Genomic DNA, 18,084 nt, shown 5'->3' on the forward strand with positions numbered 1-18,084 from the left:
TATCTAATGAGATAAGGCCATAAAAAAGAAATGCATGTCACATTGTTAGGTGGTTCATATATGGTTGTTATATATCAGCCAATCCAGGATAAGGTTTTGTCTGTTACATTTCAGAATAAACAGTATCTCTATGGACATAAAAAATCCTATTCTGGCCTGTTGTGTGAATCTCGGTCACTGGCTTTAGTCCTGTGATCTGTTGCCGCAGAGTCTGCGTGAAAAGCTTTGCAACAGCAGATGAGAGACTGTTTGTTTTTTTATCTGGAACACAGCGTTCTGGACAACGACGAGCAGGTCCGGCTTTTCTTTCATCCTCCTTATCAGATGGGATGTGGGTGATATGTAGAGAGCTTGATCAGTGCAAATTAGAGGTAGATTATATTGAATCATGTGATACTCACACGCAGGAACTGCTGTGTTATTAGCAGAGGCGGTTTAAGAGGAGCCTGACCACTTCCTTTTCCATCCATTAAAGGAAAATATGACTGCGCAACACCAGTGGGCGTCGGCCAGAGAGTCCTGAATGGACAGGGCTGAATGGAGCCAAAAAGCAAAACGGTAAAAGTTAAGATAGTTTCTAATTACTTGTCCAGGACCATCCTTTAATTTTGAAAACTAGACGGATGTATTTCACCAAGAAAGCAAAGACAACTTAACTGTAAATCTTTCTACAACTAGTGGGTTTTGGGCAGCAGGACGCTGCAGGACATCACTGCTCCTGAGTGCTGATTGGTTGGCATTACTGCTACTGAGTGCTGATTGGTCAGCATTACTGCTACTGAGTGGCGATTGGTTAGCATGACTGCTGCTGAATGCTGATTGGTTGGTGAGCTGAGACGTTAATTGGTTGAGTGAAGCAGTTTGCGCTCACTTACGTCATAAACATACATGAGGCATCATTATAAGGTTCTATAACCGGAGTTTAAACGTGCTCAAAAGTAAAACAGCAGAGTTAAAATGTTTTATGCTGTACTTCTGTACAAAAATCTCTGAGCATTTCTAAACTATTATTTTGTTCTAATGCTCCATATTAATCCATTCATTTTGGACTTGCTCAGAAGCGCCCTCTAGTGTTTGGCAAACCCGGAAAACTTTCCTTACAATATTCCTCACTACACGTTCTATGTTATTAGCTTAGCTTGCCACTTGCTTAGCTTGCAATTGCTGTTGTCATTAGCTGTTGCTGTTCTGCAGACGCTAATACTTCAACTCAAGCCATTTGTGAGGAAAGGAACGTGCTTTCACCTCAATACCCTTCACTTTTAGGCTCTAAATGACTTCAGTTCTCTAATTTCACTGCTTTGTTGTCGCTCACCTCTCACTTTTTAGCATTAGCATTTTATTTTTGACCAAACTTCAGCTCCTATGCTAATCGATGCTGGATTTACTGTTCCAGTCGGGTTGATTTTCGGTAGGTGTACTTTTAAAGTAATTTACTTCTAAAGGAACATTACTTTTACTCAAGTGTGAATTTAGGCTCTATATCCTTCATTAAACTGAGGTGCCGTTTAGCCCTTGTAATGCTTAAGAATTGGACTTTGTTCATCTTTATTAGCCCTTTTTAACACATGTATTTCTCAATCAGAAAACCCGATTGATCGGATGTTAACCCGTCTCAGGAATATTTACAAGGTTTCTTTGCTGACAGTGGCTTAGCATAGATTTTTAGCATAGAATTAACAGACACACCAAAACGTGGTTAACTAGCATCCATGCTAGTCCATCCAGACATTAAGGGCATTCCTAATTTACTTAAAATGCATTTTCTCTAATGAATAATTGACTTTCAATCTATAATTTGGGGGATAGGGTTGGACTTTCAACGTGACCTCACCAGTCAATGGCGATCAATGGAGTTTTCTTCTTCACGTAATCATCACGATATTCCGATTATGTAAATTCCTGCCAAACGTGTGCCTTATGGAATATTCCAGATAGTTCTTATGAGTGAATGTGTCCATATAACAGGGTTGAGTGAATGGTAGGGTCCATTTTTCATAACCTACAATGGATGCATCACTAAAGATTATATTTGAATGATTACTATTCAAGGTCAAGTGTTTTCACAGAGGAGTGAGATCAGGGGTATCGCTAGGCCAGTTTTAGGGGGGCTTTAGCCCAAGTGTACATTATGATTCAAAACCTCAATATTATTTTGCATCTATTCTTTATTATTCAACTGTTCCATTGAGTCTCCAAATGCACAATATACTGTGATAGCTGAGCGCGAACTTGGGGAGGCGCTGCTGCTGCGCTAACCCGCCACTGCCTCGAGTGACCTACCAGGTATTGATTAACATAACAGTAAATTCAGCGATCAAGATGAAAGTATTGTTTAAATAATACTGAATTGGTAGAAACACAATTTCTTAATAAATCCTCATTTTTGAGGCAAAACACAAAAATAATTGGGAAAATGTCATTTCCGTGCTGTCAAATGTCACTATTTTGTGCATATCACGTCATATTTAAGAGAGAACACATAGCTCTGCTCGACTTTAATGCCTTTGTTTCATCTGTGATCTGTGTAGGGGGGCAGATACAGTGTTTAAGTTGTAAAAGATCTGGGCTCAATATGCAATGAGATCCATGTGCCAGCATGACCAAATAGCACTTTTGATCTATTTTCTGCCTACTGCTATTTTCCAGTACATGGTTGTGCTCTCTTTTGTGGTCAGGCATTAATACCCCCATAGGCTTGGGTGGACTGGTTCTTTCAGGCCTAAACTTCTACCTGTCACTGACTGATCTCAAAGTGCACTTCTCAGTAGAAAGTGTCCCCTGCGCAATAGTGCAATGACACACACTGTGCTTCATCAAATTCCCTTCACTTTGACAGAAGCGCACCAGCCAGACCGAAAACTCCAGGGTTGCAGGGGTTTTAGGCTCACCCATTGACCTAATCTAGTGACTAAGGTGGCTGCCAGGTAGCGTCTTCCATAATGACCCTAAGTGCCATGCTTACTCTGAATGGTGGGCCCATTTCTCAAAAGATCCTTAACGTTCCTAGTCCAGGACAGTTACAACCTCCGTTGGAGCCTTTTTGAATCATTACAAGATCCCCAGCCCAGGCAAGTCTGTCTCTAAAAACGTGATCAAGGGGCCTATTGGCCTAAAGCGAATGGGACACTAGTGTGCTTGGATGTGAAGTGTCTCTGGAAGCTGCCCATAGTGACATTGGCCAAGCCTATATTGCTGTTGTTGGAAGAAAACTTCGTATCTCCAAAATGGTAACTTGACAGGAGAAGGAAAAAACCTACTTTACCTTTAATGTAAGTCAATGGAAGCAGAATTTTTTCCAGGTCATTTTGGGTCAGTTCTTTTAACCCATTCATCATGAAGTTTACGTAAAAGGATAACAGGCATTTTCAAATTATGTCAAAAACTGAAAAACGTCAAAAATGGAGATACGAGGTTTCATTCCGACAACAGTGATATACTATATGGCCATCATAAGTCCATAATTACACCGGACTAAGACTATGTGCTTCAGAGATAGGTGTGGTGAGAAACTCGAGTCGCTGGCCCTGTGGCAAGGGGCGCCCTTAAATGCATCTGGACTGGACAGGTGCCACAGCAGTTCCACCAGATCAACTTAAAGGTTAGTTACTGTGTCTGTTTATCAGGCCACTGTTGTTGCTACTTAAAAAGTTCAAGATTAAAAGACATTTTAGGGCCAATAAAAAACAGGCCAGCAGGACCCCTTAGTAAAGGCTTAGCCCACCTAATCTCTACTAATGCCTCAGGCTGGGACAGTACTGTGTTTTAAGTGCTCTAAGGTTTTATAAGTTAACAGAAACATGCACATAGGAGACTTTACTGATGTTTCAATACTCTATTACCTTAATTTTCATGCATAAATGTAATGTCATTGACACCCCAGTCATGGCATCACCTGTGTACTATCCAGAATGTTGGCTGCTTCTGAGTGCAACAGTGCCCTCTACTGGACACAGCTAATCCAGCACCAGCTCCAGGCTCCATTCTGCCTCGACCGGGGAATTTCACAGGCTGCCGAGAGGCCTACTGCACAAACCCATTCAGAGAAACAGGCCCTCTGCCAAAAATAACCCCAGTTTAAATGACTGCGCACAAGATACCAGCAGTATTAGACTCATACAAAGCCCAAATCAGAAAGAGTCGGCAAAAACTTTTTCAAAAGTTGTAATACAAACCTTCACAGCATAATTATTTAAATGTACCCTGTTATTTCATCCTTAAAATATGAATGAAATCAACAAATAAATGATGAATGAATTTAGAAAAGGAAGAAAGAACAAACAGGTCAAAAAATAAGCAGCATTTCAGCAAAAAACAAAAGTCATTTGAACTTTTCGGCAATTCAAGAAAAAATTCGCTTAAAGACAAAATATAGCACTAAACTCCTCCATCAATAATTCTTCAAATATAATAAATATATTATAATAATATATTATACATATACATACATATACATACATACATATATAATAGATACATAAGTAGTAGTCTTGGGGGCTCCACAACTAATCTCATTATTTTGCATTCAAGAGTGAAAACATTAATTTGACTATATACAGAATCTCCAAACAGCTAAATTATGTATATAAACAACTGAATATAATATAATATATAAAATAAGAATATTATATATATTTTACAATTTCATGAAAAACATTAACTCATTTTGAACTTAATGGCAGCAACACATCTCTAAAAAGTTGGGACAGGGCATGTCTAACATTGTGTAGAAACCCCTCCTTTTTTAACAACAGTCTGTAAACATCTGGGAAGTGAGGAGACCAATAGTTGGAGATTTAGGAGAGGAATGCTTTCCTGTTCTTGTCTGATGTAGGATTCCAGCTGCTCAACAGTCCTGGGTCTTCTTTGCCAGATTTTTGTTTCATGATGCGACAAATGTTTTCTGGACTGCAGGCAGGCCAGTTCGGCACCCGGACACTTCTTCTGTGAAGCCATGCTGTTGTGATGGATGCAGGATGTGGTTTAGCATTGTCTTGCAAGGCCTTCCCTGAAAGTAACATTGTCTGCATTGGTACATATGTTGTTCTAAAACCTCTATATACTGTTCAGCATTGATAGAGCCTTTACAGATGTGTAAGCATCTAACTAATGCAGTCCCAAACCATCAGCGATGCAGGCTTTTGAACTGAGAGGTGATAAAAAGCTGGATGGTCCCTCTCCTTTTGAGTCCGCAGGACACAGCATCTGTGGTTTCCATAAAGAATTTCAAATTTTGACTCATCTGACCACAGAACAGTTTTCCAGTTTGACTCTATTTGAAATGAGCTTTGGCCCAGAGAAGTTGACAGCATTTCTGAATCGTGTTCACATATGGCTTCTTCTGATACAGCTTTAACTCGCATTAAACATGCGCAGAAACCACTCGTTCTTTAGCTGCTAGCATTTGGGTAGCAGTATAGCTTCCAAGCTAACTTCGTTTACATCGACATTCTCTTTCACTCTTTCCTAACTATGGCCATCGAGACATTAAAGTATTATTCACAGCATTTTTAGCCCGCATATCTCAATGTTCTCGCCTGACAGTATGCCACTGTTGATCCACCCTTGGACCACCCAGATTGCTGTCCTGCTTACAACTCCTCAAGCAGATTTTAGTTGTGCACAGACTTTTATTTTGGAAAGTGAAGTAAGACAAATACTACAAGCAACTGCGAAAAATAAGTCGGTTGAACTGTGAGTCGAGAAGATGAGCATTGAAATGTGGCATTTTGTATAATACTCTTCTTAACCACTGGTGGGCCGCCAGCTTTGCCATCAGTGGGCCAACAGTGGCCAGCTATCCTCCAGCTATCTGGGCAGTTTAGATTCTAGTGCACTGAGTGGTCACGTACTATCATTTGATGAATTTATGATGGAGTGAAAACCTGAATAATATCACTGTGAGGTGAGAACGTCCAACTGACATACATACAAACACAGTAGTGTTACTGCAGCTGCAGGTGGGATGAGCTTTATTGTTTTTGAAAGGTCATGTATGTGTTTTCTGCTGTCTTTCATTATTTGTGTGTTAGCGCTACATGTGGGAAGAGCATGCAGGTGATGAGGTCACTGTGGTGTATTAGGTGTATACTGCCACCTACTGTCTGTCTCGGGCAATGCTTGCACTTGTGGTTTCAGTATATATTACAGTGTGTACATTTTTTCAAATAAAACTATTTTAGATGCTTTTTTTTTAGGTTAACAGTGGTCATTATTCTGCGATGTCCCTTCACTTTTTTAATAAGAAACATTTTAACCCCCTAAAATCTTAGGCTTATTACATATTAAGGCTTATTGTTCAGAAACTACATGCACAACAATGCAGATTGGCTAGAAGTGAATAGAAGTGTGTATTAAACCTTTGGACCTGCCGATGGGTCCGGGCCATTTAAGAGGTTCAAAAGCTAAAGTAAATCTAAAATACTGTGCATAAAGAGCAAAAACAAAACCGAACAATATACAGACAAACCTATGTCAGTATTGCTTTCTAACACTAGCCCCACAGGTCTGGCAAAAATGCTAAATGTTTCATATCTGAATTTCTGAAAGGCTTTATTTGGCTTCTTATTCACCAGCTGTTTTGTTTGGATTTTCCGGTTCACCTTAAACTGAGCAGCGGTTATATTCTGGCATCTGTACTGGCACCTAAGCTGTTGCACCATTTAAAGTGGAAAGAGGAATTCACATAAGAAGCCAACGTCTCATTGAATTTCTTAGAAAATAATGCACGTTCATGACTTGTTATACATGAGGCCCCGAGACCATGGCGTTGTCTACTGCAGTTGACCAAGTCATGTAGCAGAAGTTAAGGCTAAGGCTAACCCAAAAGCACTGGCCATTCCTTTATGTCCATATGTTAAGTGGGTAACTTAAGATGCAATGCAAAAGTGACTGAAACATCTCAGACACTAAATTGGCATTTAAATGTATGACTCAGACCTCAGGAAGAATTTTAATCAGTATTCCAGATGAGCCAATATAGCACCCGCTAATGGTATCAGTCAGTCAGTCAGTCAGTCAGTGACTCACAGTAAGAGACTCTTGTAGGCTGGCCTGCTGGGCAGTCTAGCAAAATCACAAACATTTGGTTTTCCACGATATAGACCTTTTAAGACATGCATCTTGCAAAGTGATCAACAATATTTTCATAAGAAGATTTTTACAAATATCCTACTCGTGGGCCCCTTGTGGCTCGGAGGCTCTGAGCGAGTGCTTATACCGCTTATAGCAAGAAATGGCCCCAATAAAGAAAAGCAAGACGATGTGATTTTATCACAGTACTTTAGAAAAGCTTTTTTAAATAGAGGAAAAACGCAACAGGTGCGAACAGCAGAGCACCATCAAGTCTATAATGGACTGTGGCGGCCTTCTGAATCAGTGAAAGGCCGCAGGTAGGACTGCAGCTGTAGTAACATTCCATTCAAATCTCATCAAAATCTCGTCACCCTTGCTGCAAACGTCAACTGTGCCCTATAAACTGCTCCTAACCAGTTCAGACTGATCTCTCGCCGTGTTCCTTTTTTTCTTCAGCTCCTGGGTTGAGTTACTGGCCAGCACATGTGCAGCTCTGTAAACAAACTCTGCTCCTGTTCTCATATTTATAACGTTGACGTTGCCTTTAAAGGCCATATTAAATGAATGTGATTAAGTCGCTGTCTAAAAGCGAACACGCCTCGTTTGTCTTCACCGCGTTAAAGAGAGAAATCCGATCACATGATGAACAACATGGCTTTCAGAAATCTCATGCCTGGCAGCCACAAGCTGGTCCAGTCTGCTGAAGTGCAGTAAAGTTTTGTTGATGCTTTTGATTGTGCTTCTATTAGAGGGACTGCGGCCGCAGGGTTTTAGAGCATGAGGCCCTCACGGAGCCCTGCGGTTGGGTGATGCGTGTCCTTGTTGTTCTTTCTGATTCGTCAGTCGTTCGTTGTTCTTTTTTTTGCCATTTGGGCCTTTTGTCAACCCAAAGCCTCATCCTACAGTAGATGGGCATGAAACTGAAGCCTGAACCCAATCAGTACCTGCAAATTTGAGCCCTGATACCAACCAGGCCTAACTGATTCTGCTAAATCTGAAGCACAAACCTCGGTTTACAGTGCTTGGCTTTGTTTTTGAGCATTTGGCCTGCATTCAATAACAAATCAGAGCTGAACCTGAGGCTGATGTTATATTGTGAAAAAGTGGCATCACCACAGTGTGGACTAACCCTAGACCTGCAAACCTACAAGATACACTCACAATGACACGCCCAGAAAATAGCAATGGCAAAAGTACACATCAAAGCCAAGATGTTTGTTTTCCACGACTGTGTGGCCAAAAGTATGTGGACAAGCCTATTCATTGAGTTCAGGTGTTTCATACTTAGTGCTAACAGGTGTATAAAATCAAGTACGTAGCCATTCAACACAGACAAGCACGGGCAGTAGAATGAGTCGTACTGAAGAGCTCAGTGACTTTAAGCATGGCACTATTACAGGATGCCAGCTCTGCCACAAGTCAGTTTGTGAAATTTCAAATGTGTGTGATGGGTAGAAGCATAGAGGGGGCTTTTATTTTGACACTGGTGTTTTGATTGATCTCGGCTTCACCCGCTATATAGTCTCGCGCAGGGAGAACGAAGTATCGTTTGATCTCGTGGGGGCAAATCTGAGCTCGGCGTCGGGAAGATCCGTGAAGCTGTATGTTGCTAATGTGCATGTTAAACTTTTGGGGAAGACCATAGGAACGTGACTGAGCCTGCTGGCGCCGTGTCTGTGCGAGAAGCCCACATTTACACAGGTACGGTTGCTGTTTAAATGCTTTGTAAATGCTGGCAGTTACGATATGTATTACTGTCGTAGTATTGTCAGGTATTGGTGGTTTTTATTAATAATAACCACAGGAGGTCCCAGTTTAGTGTCTTAATGATGGTTTGTTTATTTATTTTAAAGGGAGAGTGGGGGGCTTTCTGAATCAGCAGTGTGGCGTGACAGATATTGTGTGAGCCCCTGGGGATATCTGAAGTACTACAAAGTGAAGTTGCGCTGTGCATTCCACCTGCTACAGTTAACCGGTCTGTACGGTCAGCAACAATAGCCACTGCTTTTTCTTCTTCCCCTTTTTTAATACCTCTGCATTACATCATTTTTAAATAGTTAATAAAGGAATATTTTAGTATATTATTGGGAGGCTTTTTGACCCAGGGCAGCCCCTAATATATTTTACCCCTGGTTAATCTGGTGCCTTTTTAATTTAGGAAGGACGGTTAGGAGGCGCACGCTGAAAGGTAGAGGATATTCAGCTCATTTAAGCCGGGTTTCTGTCCCACCTATATTGAAGGTTGCTGTGTCACGTTTGGTTTATTTTTGATTTGATTAGTGTGGGTGACTGGAAGTATATTTATGTAATCTCTTTTCATTGTCTACTGATTTTATTTAATCACAGTGTGTAATTTAGTATGGGGGGTTGAACCTAGGCTGGTATTGTGGTTCCTTCCTTTTTTTTATGCGTGGTTATTTTACCATTAGTAATTAATAACCCATCGAGGCCCAGATTGTGCTAGGGTGATGTGATTTTAGAAGTGGGTCTGATCGCTATGATGTGTGCAGCTGTCAAATTTTCTATCCTTAATAAACCTGTTAATATACCAGCCTCTTAACGTCTCTGCGTGCCTTATTTAGGTAATTCTTTGGGTTGGTTACCGAATAATAATCGAATCAGGTAGCCCTCGGGTCACAATTTGGAATCAGGTAGCCCTCGGGTCACAATTTGGCGTAGTCGGCAGGATTAGAGTGCTGGTGTAGCTTTTCCGAGCATATATTAACCGATTTGTTTGGGGATATTTAATATTTGATAGGGTAGCGGTGCATGTAGGGTGATTTTTGGCAGAGAAGAAAACAAAAAGGGTGGAAGAAAAGCAGTGGTTATTTGTTAGCAGATCCAGTGGGACCACGGACCGGGTCGTCTGGGAAGCTGCCAGAAAGGAAGCCGCTATCAAGGAAGACTGCAGACCTGACCGCTCCTCGTGACGCTGGAAACCATTTTTTCTTTTTTCTTTCTTTTGTCTTAAGTACATTGACTCCTTTTGGTGTGTTTTTTTTTGGGCGACATGTCTCTGCCTAATTCTGATATGGAAGAACATCTAAGGGCTTTGAACGAACGTGTGCAGCAGTTGCAAGCTGAAAATGATAGATTGAAAGCTACTGAAGGTGTTAATGTGGGTGCTAGCACCAGTAATGGGGAGGAGACACAAGCCAGTATGCGAGCAGAGGTTAGCCAAAATAGGTTTGAGCGGTATATCTACATTCCAAGAGAGAGAAAATGTCCTAGGTTTTCTGGCAAATCTGCAGATATGCCCTCAGTAGAAGATTGGGTTGAGGAGGTGCGCAGGTCTTTGGAAGGTCGTCACATGTCGCCACGTGAGCAAGCCTTATTTATATACGATCATTTAGATGGGGAAGCTAAAACGGAGATTAAATTTCGCCCAGCGAGTGAAAGAAATGATCCAGAGAAAATTCTCACCATTCTGGTTGATATTTATGGCTGTTCTAAATCTTATATTGGATTACAAAAGCAATTTTTCCACCGTCGACAGTTAGAAGGGGAGTCTTTGCGAGAATATTCGCATTCTCTTTTATCCCTAATGGAGATTATTAAACGCCAAAGCCCTAGGCCCATTGCAAATGGCGATCATTTGGTACGGGATCAATTCATTGAGTACGTCCGGGATAGCATGTTACGGCGGGAGTTAAAACGTACAGTGAGGCTTAACCCTAATGTTCCCTTTTTAACTATACGCAGTGATGCTATTCGTTGGGTAGAAGAAGGTGAGCATGGGGGATTGGCAAGGACCCGCGCATACTCCTGTGATACTCAACTTGAGGTAGTAGGTGAGTATAGGGCTGCCAGCCAAGCAGTAACGGCTCAACCTAGTAATGAATTAGCTGAATTGAAGGAGTGTTTGAAAAAGCAGCAAGCTCAACTGGATATGTTGTTGACACATTTGTCTTTGGGTAATAAGTCACCTTCTACACAGGGGGCTTCCTTGGGTCAAACTGCTCCATCTTATCCATATGATTCTTTTGGTAGGCCTATTTGTGTTCGTTGTAAGCAACCAGGCCATATTGCAAGGTTTTGTCGGGAAGGTAGAGGATCTAACCCAGTATCTAGGGGGGGTAGGTTTCCAGATAGTGGGGGATCGAGGAGCGCGGGTATTCCGTTCAAGCCGCAGGAAAACTAATACCGGCTGGTGGGGAGGGCCAACCGCCAGCTAGGCATATTGAAGGCTCCACTTTGCCCTCTAGCCCATTATCTAGATTAATGGGAGTTTGTCCTGTTATTGATGTATGCATGGGAGGGGTTTCTGTTCCTTGCTTACTAGATACAGGCTCTATGGTTACTACTGTTACTGAAACATTTTTTAATCAACATTTTCAGTCTGTTTTTAGACCCTTACAGCAATGTCGCTGGCTTCAACTTAGGGCAGCTAATGGTTTGGAAGTTCCCTATATTGGCTACTTGGAGTTGGATATGCAAGTATTAGGTAGGACCTTGGCGGCAATGGGTGTTTTGGTTATTAGAGATCCTGTTGATCCCCATAGTAAAATTCAAAAGTCTAGGGTCCCGGGATTATTGGGCATGAATGTTATCGGCCAGTGTTACCGTGAATTGTTTGAACAACATGGCTCGACTCTTTTTCAGGCCCCTCCTTTGCAGTCGGTGGGGTATGTTTGGAAGCAGGCTTTCAAAGAATGCCATCAGTTAGATTGCCTGCCTTTGAGTGGTTGCCTGGGCCCAGTGAAGGTAGCAGGACGTATGGCCATCCGCATTCCAGCAGGCTCAGTTCAATTGGTGGAAGCTATTGGCAATCAGCATGTGGGGTCATCACTACAGTCAGTATTGCTGGAGCCTGGGAACAGTAAGCTACCACCTGGCATTTTACTTTCTAGAGCCTATCTTTCTTTTAGTAGAGGCCAGACTTGGGTGCCGGTAGTTAATGTGGAGACCAGAGATGTGTGGCTACCACCCCGTACTGTGTTGGGAAGTCTATTTTTGGTAGCGCTACAAACCAAAAACCCGGTGGTGATTTTGGAGGAGAGGGTTGAAGATCAGGGGAGTGTTGCCATTATACAGGCACTACAGGTTGAGGGTCAGCCACTAGATCTGTCTAATCTTTCTTGGCCTACCTTGTCATTAGCTCAGGGGCAAAAAGGGAAAGAGTTGCTCCAACGGTATAGTGGGGTCTTTAGCCAAACTGAAGGTGATCTAGGGTGTACCAGCTTAGTACAACACGAAATTCCATTGATTGATGATACACCAGTTCGTCAACGTTATCGCAGGCTTCCACCTTCCCAGTATGAGCAAGTTAAGGCACATATTCAAGAGCTTTTAGAGAGGGAAGTGGTGCGGGTGAGCTGTAGTCCCTATTCCTCTCCAATTGTTGTGGTCCAGAAAAAGGATGGCACTCTACGGTTATGTGTTGACTACAGGCAGTTGAATACAAAGACTAGAAAGGATGCTTACCCATTACCAAGGATTGAGGAATCTTTGGATGCTTTGGCGGGTGCTCGATTGTTCTCGACCTTGGATCTGACTAGTGGATACAATCAAGTCCTTATGGCAGAAAAGGACAAGCCAAAAACAGCATTCTGCACTCCTTTCGGCCTTTTTGAGTTCAATCGAATGCCTTTTGGCCTCTGTAATGCGCCCAGTACCTTTCAGCGACTCATGGAACGTATTTTTGGAGATGAACGCTTTCAGTCTTTGTTACTGTACCTGGATGACATTGTGGTCTTTTCCTCCTCTTTTGAGTCCCACTTACAGCGTTTGGAGATGGTTTTGGGAAGATTACAACAGCACAACTTGAAACTAAAACTTGAGAAATGTCATTTCTTTCAGGATGAAGTCCATTACCTTGGACATGTGATCTCTGCCTCGGGGGTAGCGACTGACCCTGATAAGATTACCGCGGTGTCAGAATGGCAGCGTCCAACCACGGTGAAGGAACTTCGATCTTTTCTTGGGTTCGCTTCTTACTACCGGCGATTTGTCCCTCAATTTGCTAGATATGCTGCGCCGCTTCATAAATTAGTGGCCACCCTTCAAGGAGCTAAGTCGAGACCCAGACTGAGCCTACTAGATGGGCATTGGAGTGACGAATGTGAGGAGGCATTTCGCCTACTCAAAGACAAGTTGGTAACTGCACCTGTTTTGGCATATGCAGATTTTGCCAAGCCTTTTATCTTGGAAGTAGATGCAAGTCATACGGGTCTGGGGGCTGTGTTGTCACAGGAACAAGAAGGAAAACCACGTCCAGTAGCATACGCAAGCAGGGGGTTGCATCCTACAGAGAGAAATATGTCTAATTACAGTTCCATGAAATTGGAGCTTTTGGGGTTGAAATGGGCCATTACTGAGAAATTCAGAGAATACTTATTGGGGGCCAAGTTTACAGTGCTAACCGATAATAACCCTCTGAGCTATCTCCAGACTGCCAAGTTGGGTGCAGTTGAGCAGCGCTGGGCCTCACAGTTGGCTCTTTTTAATTTTGACATTAAGTATCGACCTGGAAGCACCAATAGAGCTGCTGATGCTTTGTCCCGACAACCTGACTTACCTGCACCTTCTTATATTGAAGACCTTGCTCCTGGGTTCTCTGTTCCACCCATTGGTCCAAATTTGTCTGGTGGGCCTCCGTGTGTTGGGTCCTTGGCTACTATAGACGCCCTTCCTATACGTCGAAAAGTAGATCTTGTAGCCCTCCAATCAGCGGATCCAACAATAGGAGCTTTTCTAGTGTATTGGGGGCGGGGCCGACCCCCTTCTTCTGAAGAGCGAGCAATGGAAAAGAAACCTGTACTGGGACTGGTCAAGCACTGGAAACGGATAAGAGAGAGAGGTGGGGTGCTCTACCGCCTGACTCATGGGCCAGGGGAGTACAAGGAGCTTTTGCAGTTGCTGTTACCAGAGACATTACAGGCCGAAGTATTAACTGCTCTTCATGACGACCATGGCCATCAGGGGTGTGAACGAACAGCATACCTAGTGCGGCAGAGGTGCTATTGGCCCCAGATGGGGAAGGACATCGAACGGTGGTGTCAGCAGTGTGCCCGTTGTGTAGTAGCTAAAGCTAAGTTTCCAAAGGTGCGAACTTTTCCAGGGCATTTGTCTGCCTCTAAACCTCTGGAAATCCTTGCTATAGATTTCACTTTGCTTGAGAAGGCCAGCGATGGTCGAGAGAATGTACTGGTGGTGACAGATGTTTTTTCAAAATTCACACAGGCATTCCCTACTTCTGACCAAAAAGCCAACACTGTGGTACGTACCCTGATCGAGAAGTGGTTTTATGTGTATGGGGTGCCGCAACGAATACACTCGGATCAAGGCCGGTGCTTTGAAGGTGAGATGCTAAAAGCATTATGTAAATTGTATGGGATACAGAAAAGTCGAACAACACCATACCACCCTGAAGGTAATGGGCAGTGCGAAAGGTTTAACCGCACTATGCATGATTTACTGAGAACCTTGCCCGTGGAGAAAAGACGAAGATGGCCACAACAGTTACCCCAGTTATTGTTTGCATATAACACCACTGTGCATCAGTCAACAGGCCACACCCCATACGAATTGATGTTTGGGAGGAAACCTCAACTACCCATTGACGCACTGCTGGGCGTTGCGGAAGAAGAAATTGTGGAGGGTATGGTAGGAGATTGGGTGCAAGAGCAGCAAGAGTTCCTACGGTTTGCTTATGCAAGTGCACAGCGGCAACTAACAGCGGCCACCAGGCGGCAAGTACCGACCTCATTAAAGGGGATTGCCCCTGTGCTTCCTTATGGTACTATAGTCTATAGAAGGAATCACCTTCAAGGTCGGAATAAGATTCAAGACATCTGGGATAGTACGCCGTATGAAGTGGTGAAGTGCCTGGATGGAGGTGGCAGAGTTTACACCATTAGGCAAGTAGACGGTCTAGGTCCTACCAGAAACCTGCACCGGTCTGAATTACGAGTGGTCCCGGGACAAGTTACATCCCCAGTGGCTTCACAGAGAGAACACTCGAGTAGGGTTGAATCAGTGGAGGAGCATTCTACAGAAAGTAGTAGTGAAGAGGATTCAATTTTTGGCCAGTGGATGGTGAGGCAAGAGGCTGTTCCAGAGTTAGACCTGAACATAGAGCCAGTAGGAAACCTTGTCCCACCAGAGCCTGAGTTATCCCCGTCAGTGGCATCAGTGCCAGTACGACGTTCAGCCCGGAAAACGGCCGGCCAGCATTCGAATTTGTATAACCTCCCACGATCAGTCACCTTCCAGCATGAGGAGGTAGGGGCTACAGCTCAGCCCAGTCTTAATACAGTCCAGTGTTTCTTTAGACCATGGTAACCCTTGTGGTTTGTTTGTCACCGGGACGGTGACATTTCAAAGTAGGGGTGGATGTGATGGGTAGAAGCATAGAGGGGGCTTTTATTTTGACACTGGTGTTTTGATTGATCTCGGCTTCACCCGCTATATAGTCTCGCGCAGGGAGAACGAAGTATCGTTTGATCTCGTGGGGGCAAATCTGAGCTCGGCGTCGGGAAGATCCGTGAAGCTGTATGTTGCTAATGTGCATGTTAAACTTTTGGGGAAGACCATAGGAACGTGACTGAGCCTGCTGGCGCCGTGTCTGTGCGAGAAGCCCACATTTACACAGGTACGGTTGCTGTTTAAATGCTTTGTAAATGCTGGCAGTTACGATATGTATTACTGTCGTAGTATTGTCAGGTATTGGTGGTTTTTATTAATAATAACCACAGGAGGTCCCAGTTTAGTGTCTTAATGATGGTTTGTTTATTTATTTTAAAGGGAGAGTGGGGGGCTTTCTGAATCAGCAGTGTGGCGTGACAGATATTGTGTGAGCCCCTGGGGATATCTGAAGTACTACAAAGTGAAGTTGCGCTGTGCATTCCACCTGCTACAGTTAACCGGTCTGTACGGTCAGCAACAATAGCCACTGCTTTTTCTTCTTCCCCTTTTTTAATACCTCTGCATTACATCATTTTTAAATAGTTAATAAAGGAATATTTTAGTATATTATTGGGAGGCTTTTTGACCCAGGGCAGCCCCTAATATATTTTACCCCTGGTTAATCTGGTGCCTTTTTAATTTAGGAAGGACGGTTAGGAGGCGCACGCTGAAAGGTAGAGGATATTCAGCTCATTTAAGCCGGGTTTCTGTCCCACCTATATTGAAGGTTGCTGTGTCACGTTTGGTTTATTTTTGATTTGATTAGTGTGGGTGACTGGAAGTATATTTATGTAATCTCTTTTCATTGTCTACTGATTTTATTTAATCACAGTGTGTAATTTAGTATGGGGGGTTGAACCTAGGCTGGTATTGTGGTTCCTTCCTTTTTTTTATGCGTGGTTATTTTACCATTAGTAATTAATAACCCATCGAGGCCCAGATTGTGCTAGGGTGATGTGATTTTAGAAGTGGGTCTGATCGCTATGATGTGTGCAGCTGTCAAATTTTCTATCCTTAATAAACCTGTTAATATACCAGCCTCTTAACGTCTCTGCGTGCCTTATTTAGGTAATTCTTTGGGTTGGTTACCGAATAATAATCGAATCAGGTAGCCCTCGGGTCACAATTTGGAATCAGGTAGCCCTCGGGTCACATGTGTTATGAATTAAGCCTGAAGTTAGCAGCATGTTAATAATTCCATTTGGGGTAAGGAGCTTTTTTGCCAATGTATTCCTATAACCCCTCAAGAGGTTGGAGCATATTTGCATGGCAAACACATAAAGCTAAAAAGAAGCCTTACTGTGTAGCTTTCTTTTGCCCACTTTCCACTTGGTTTTCTGTTTCATGACAAAAGGGTCACTCACTTTAAGAAGAAATAACACTGGGGTAAGATGAGTAGATGGGAGAAGACTAGCAAGATGGTGTGGTTCCACGTGTAACTCATCAAGTTAATGCCGGTTGGTTTTTCTCAGAAAGAGGCGTCAAAATGTTTTCCAGATTGGCCAGAGTTTCCATTGCTGGTTAAGCTCAATGCAAAGAGTTTAGCTGGAGTTTAGAGTTTGAATGTGCACTCACTGACCACTTCATTAGGTGCCTTCTATCTACACTCATCCCCCATTTTATACTATAGCTGCAAATAGGTCCACTACACAGGTACTATTTGGGTGGTGGGTCATTCTGATTACGGAAGCAACACTGACGTAGTGGTGGTGTGTTAGTGTGTGTTGTGCTGGTACGAGTGGATCAGACACAGCAGTGCTGTTGGAGTTTTTACACACCTCAGTGTTACTGCTGGACTGAGAATAGTCCACCAACCAAAAATGTCCAGCCAACAGCGTCCTGTGGGCAGCATCCTATCACATCTGATGGAGGGCTAGAGGATGACCAATACTAAGTGTCAGTTGTGATGAGCTACCATCTCTAATTTTACATCTACAAGGTAAACACAATCTTTGTCTACCCCAGCATCATTTTTAAAAATGCAAAAATGACTCATAAAACACTCTCATAAGCGCTCCAGCCCAGGCGAGGGCCATAACACCTCGTAAAATTAGATGTCAAACACAAGAAGAAGAACATTGTGAGGATGCTCAAGTGTTTACAAGTGTTTGATTTGAAGTGCAGACTGAAATTTGGTGTTTCGCACAGATTCAAAATCTGATTTCTGCCAGAAAATAAAAGCTTTATGTTGCTGTGGCTGAGCCACCATATCAAAAACGTCCATACTTTCCTGATTAAACTGGGTTTTTCTACGTTTCACTTCTTTTGTATTGCAGCGTCAGGCTTTTCTTTTTCAAAACAGACTCTGGTTAGTGACCATCAAGTCACATATACCTTTAAAACCATTGAGGTATTTTTAATATATGCAACTGAGGCGACACCCCATTTACAAGAACTGAGCGCAGCACATTCTCAGGCCTCCACTCCATGGTTTAATGAAAAAGTAAAGCCATGTTCAATTAGAAACAACTCCAAAATCACCCTCCAATGAAGGACCACACAGAAGCAACCCAGTGGTCAGCCTTATTTCTGCCTGTTCTGTATGCTTAATAAGTGGAGATAGCTAAGGTCATGCAAGTTAATGGCGTGATGCTGCGTCCAAAC

The 18,084-nt window shown here is 43.0% G+C and overlaps 1 protein-coding gene and 1 long non-coding RNA gene across 2 annotated transcripts in view; both read left to right on the forward strand.

The window, feature by feature from the left end:
* The first annotated feature begins 377 nt into the window (after positions 1 to 377).
* The window catches only part of col8a1b (collagen, type VIII, alpha 1b), a 31,744-nt gene continuing 14,037 nt past the window's right edge, over positions 378 to 18,084 (forward strand). Inside the window, exon 1 of the mRNA XM_017713249.2 lies at positions 378 to 558. Coding sequence (XP_017568738.1) covers positions 538 to 558 — 21 coding nt within the window. The 5' untranslated portion in view covers positions 378 to 537. The remainder of the gene's footprint in view (positions 559 to 18,084) is intronic.
* LOC119262448 lies at positions 8,524 to 9,630 on the forward strand. Its single transcript, XR_005129647.1, has 2 exons — positions 8,524 to 8,775; positions 8,928 to 9,630. It is a non-coding gene; the product is annotated as an uncharacterized LOC119262448 (long non-coding RNA).

Source organism: Pygocentrus nattereri, chromosome 25 (assembly GCF_015220715.1).
Source record: "Pygocentrus nattereri isolate fPygNat1 chromosome 25, fPygNat1.pri, whole genome shotgun sequence".
Classification (NCBI taxonomy): domain Eukaryota; kingdom Metazoa; phylum Chordata; class Actinopteri; order Characiformes; family Serrasalmidae; genus Pygocentrus; species Pygocentrus nattereri.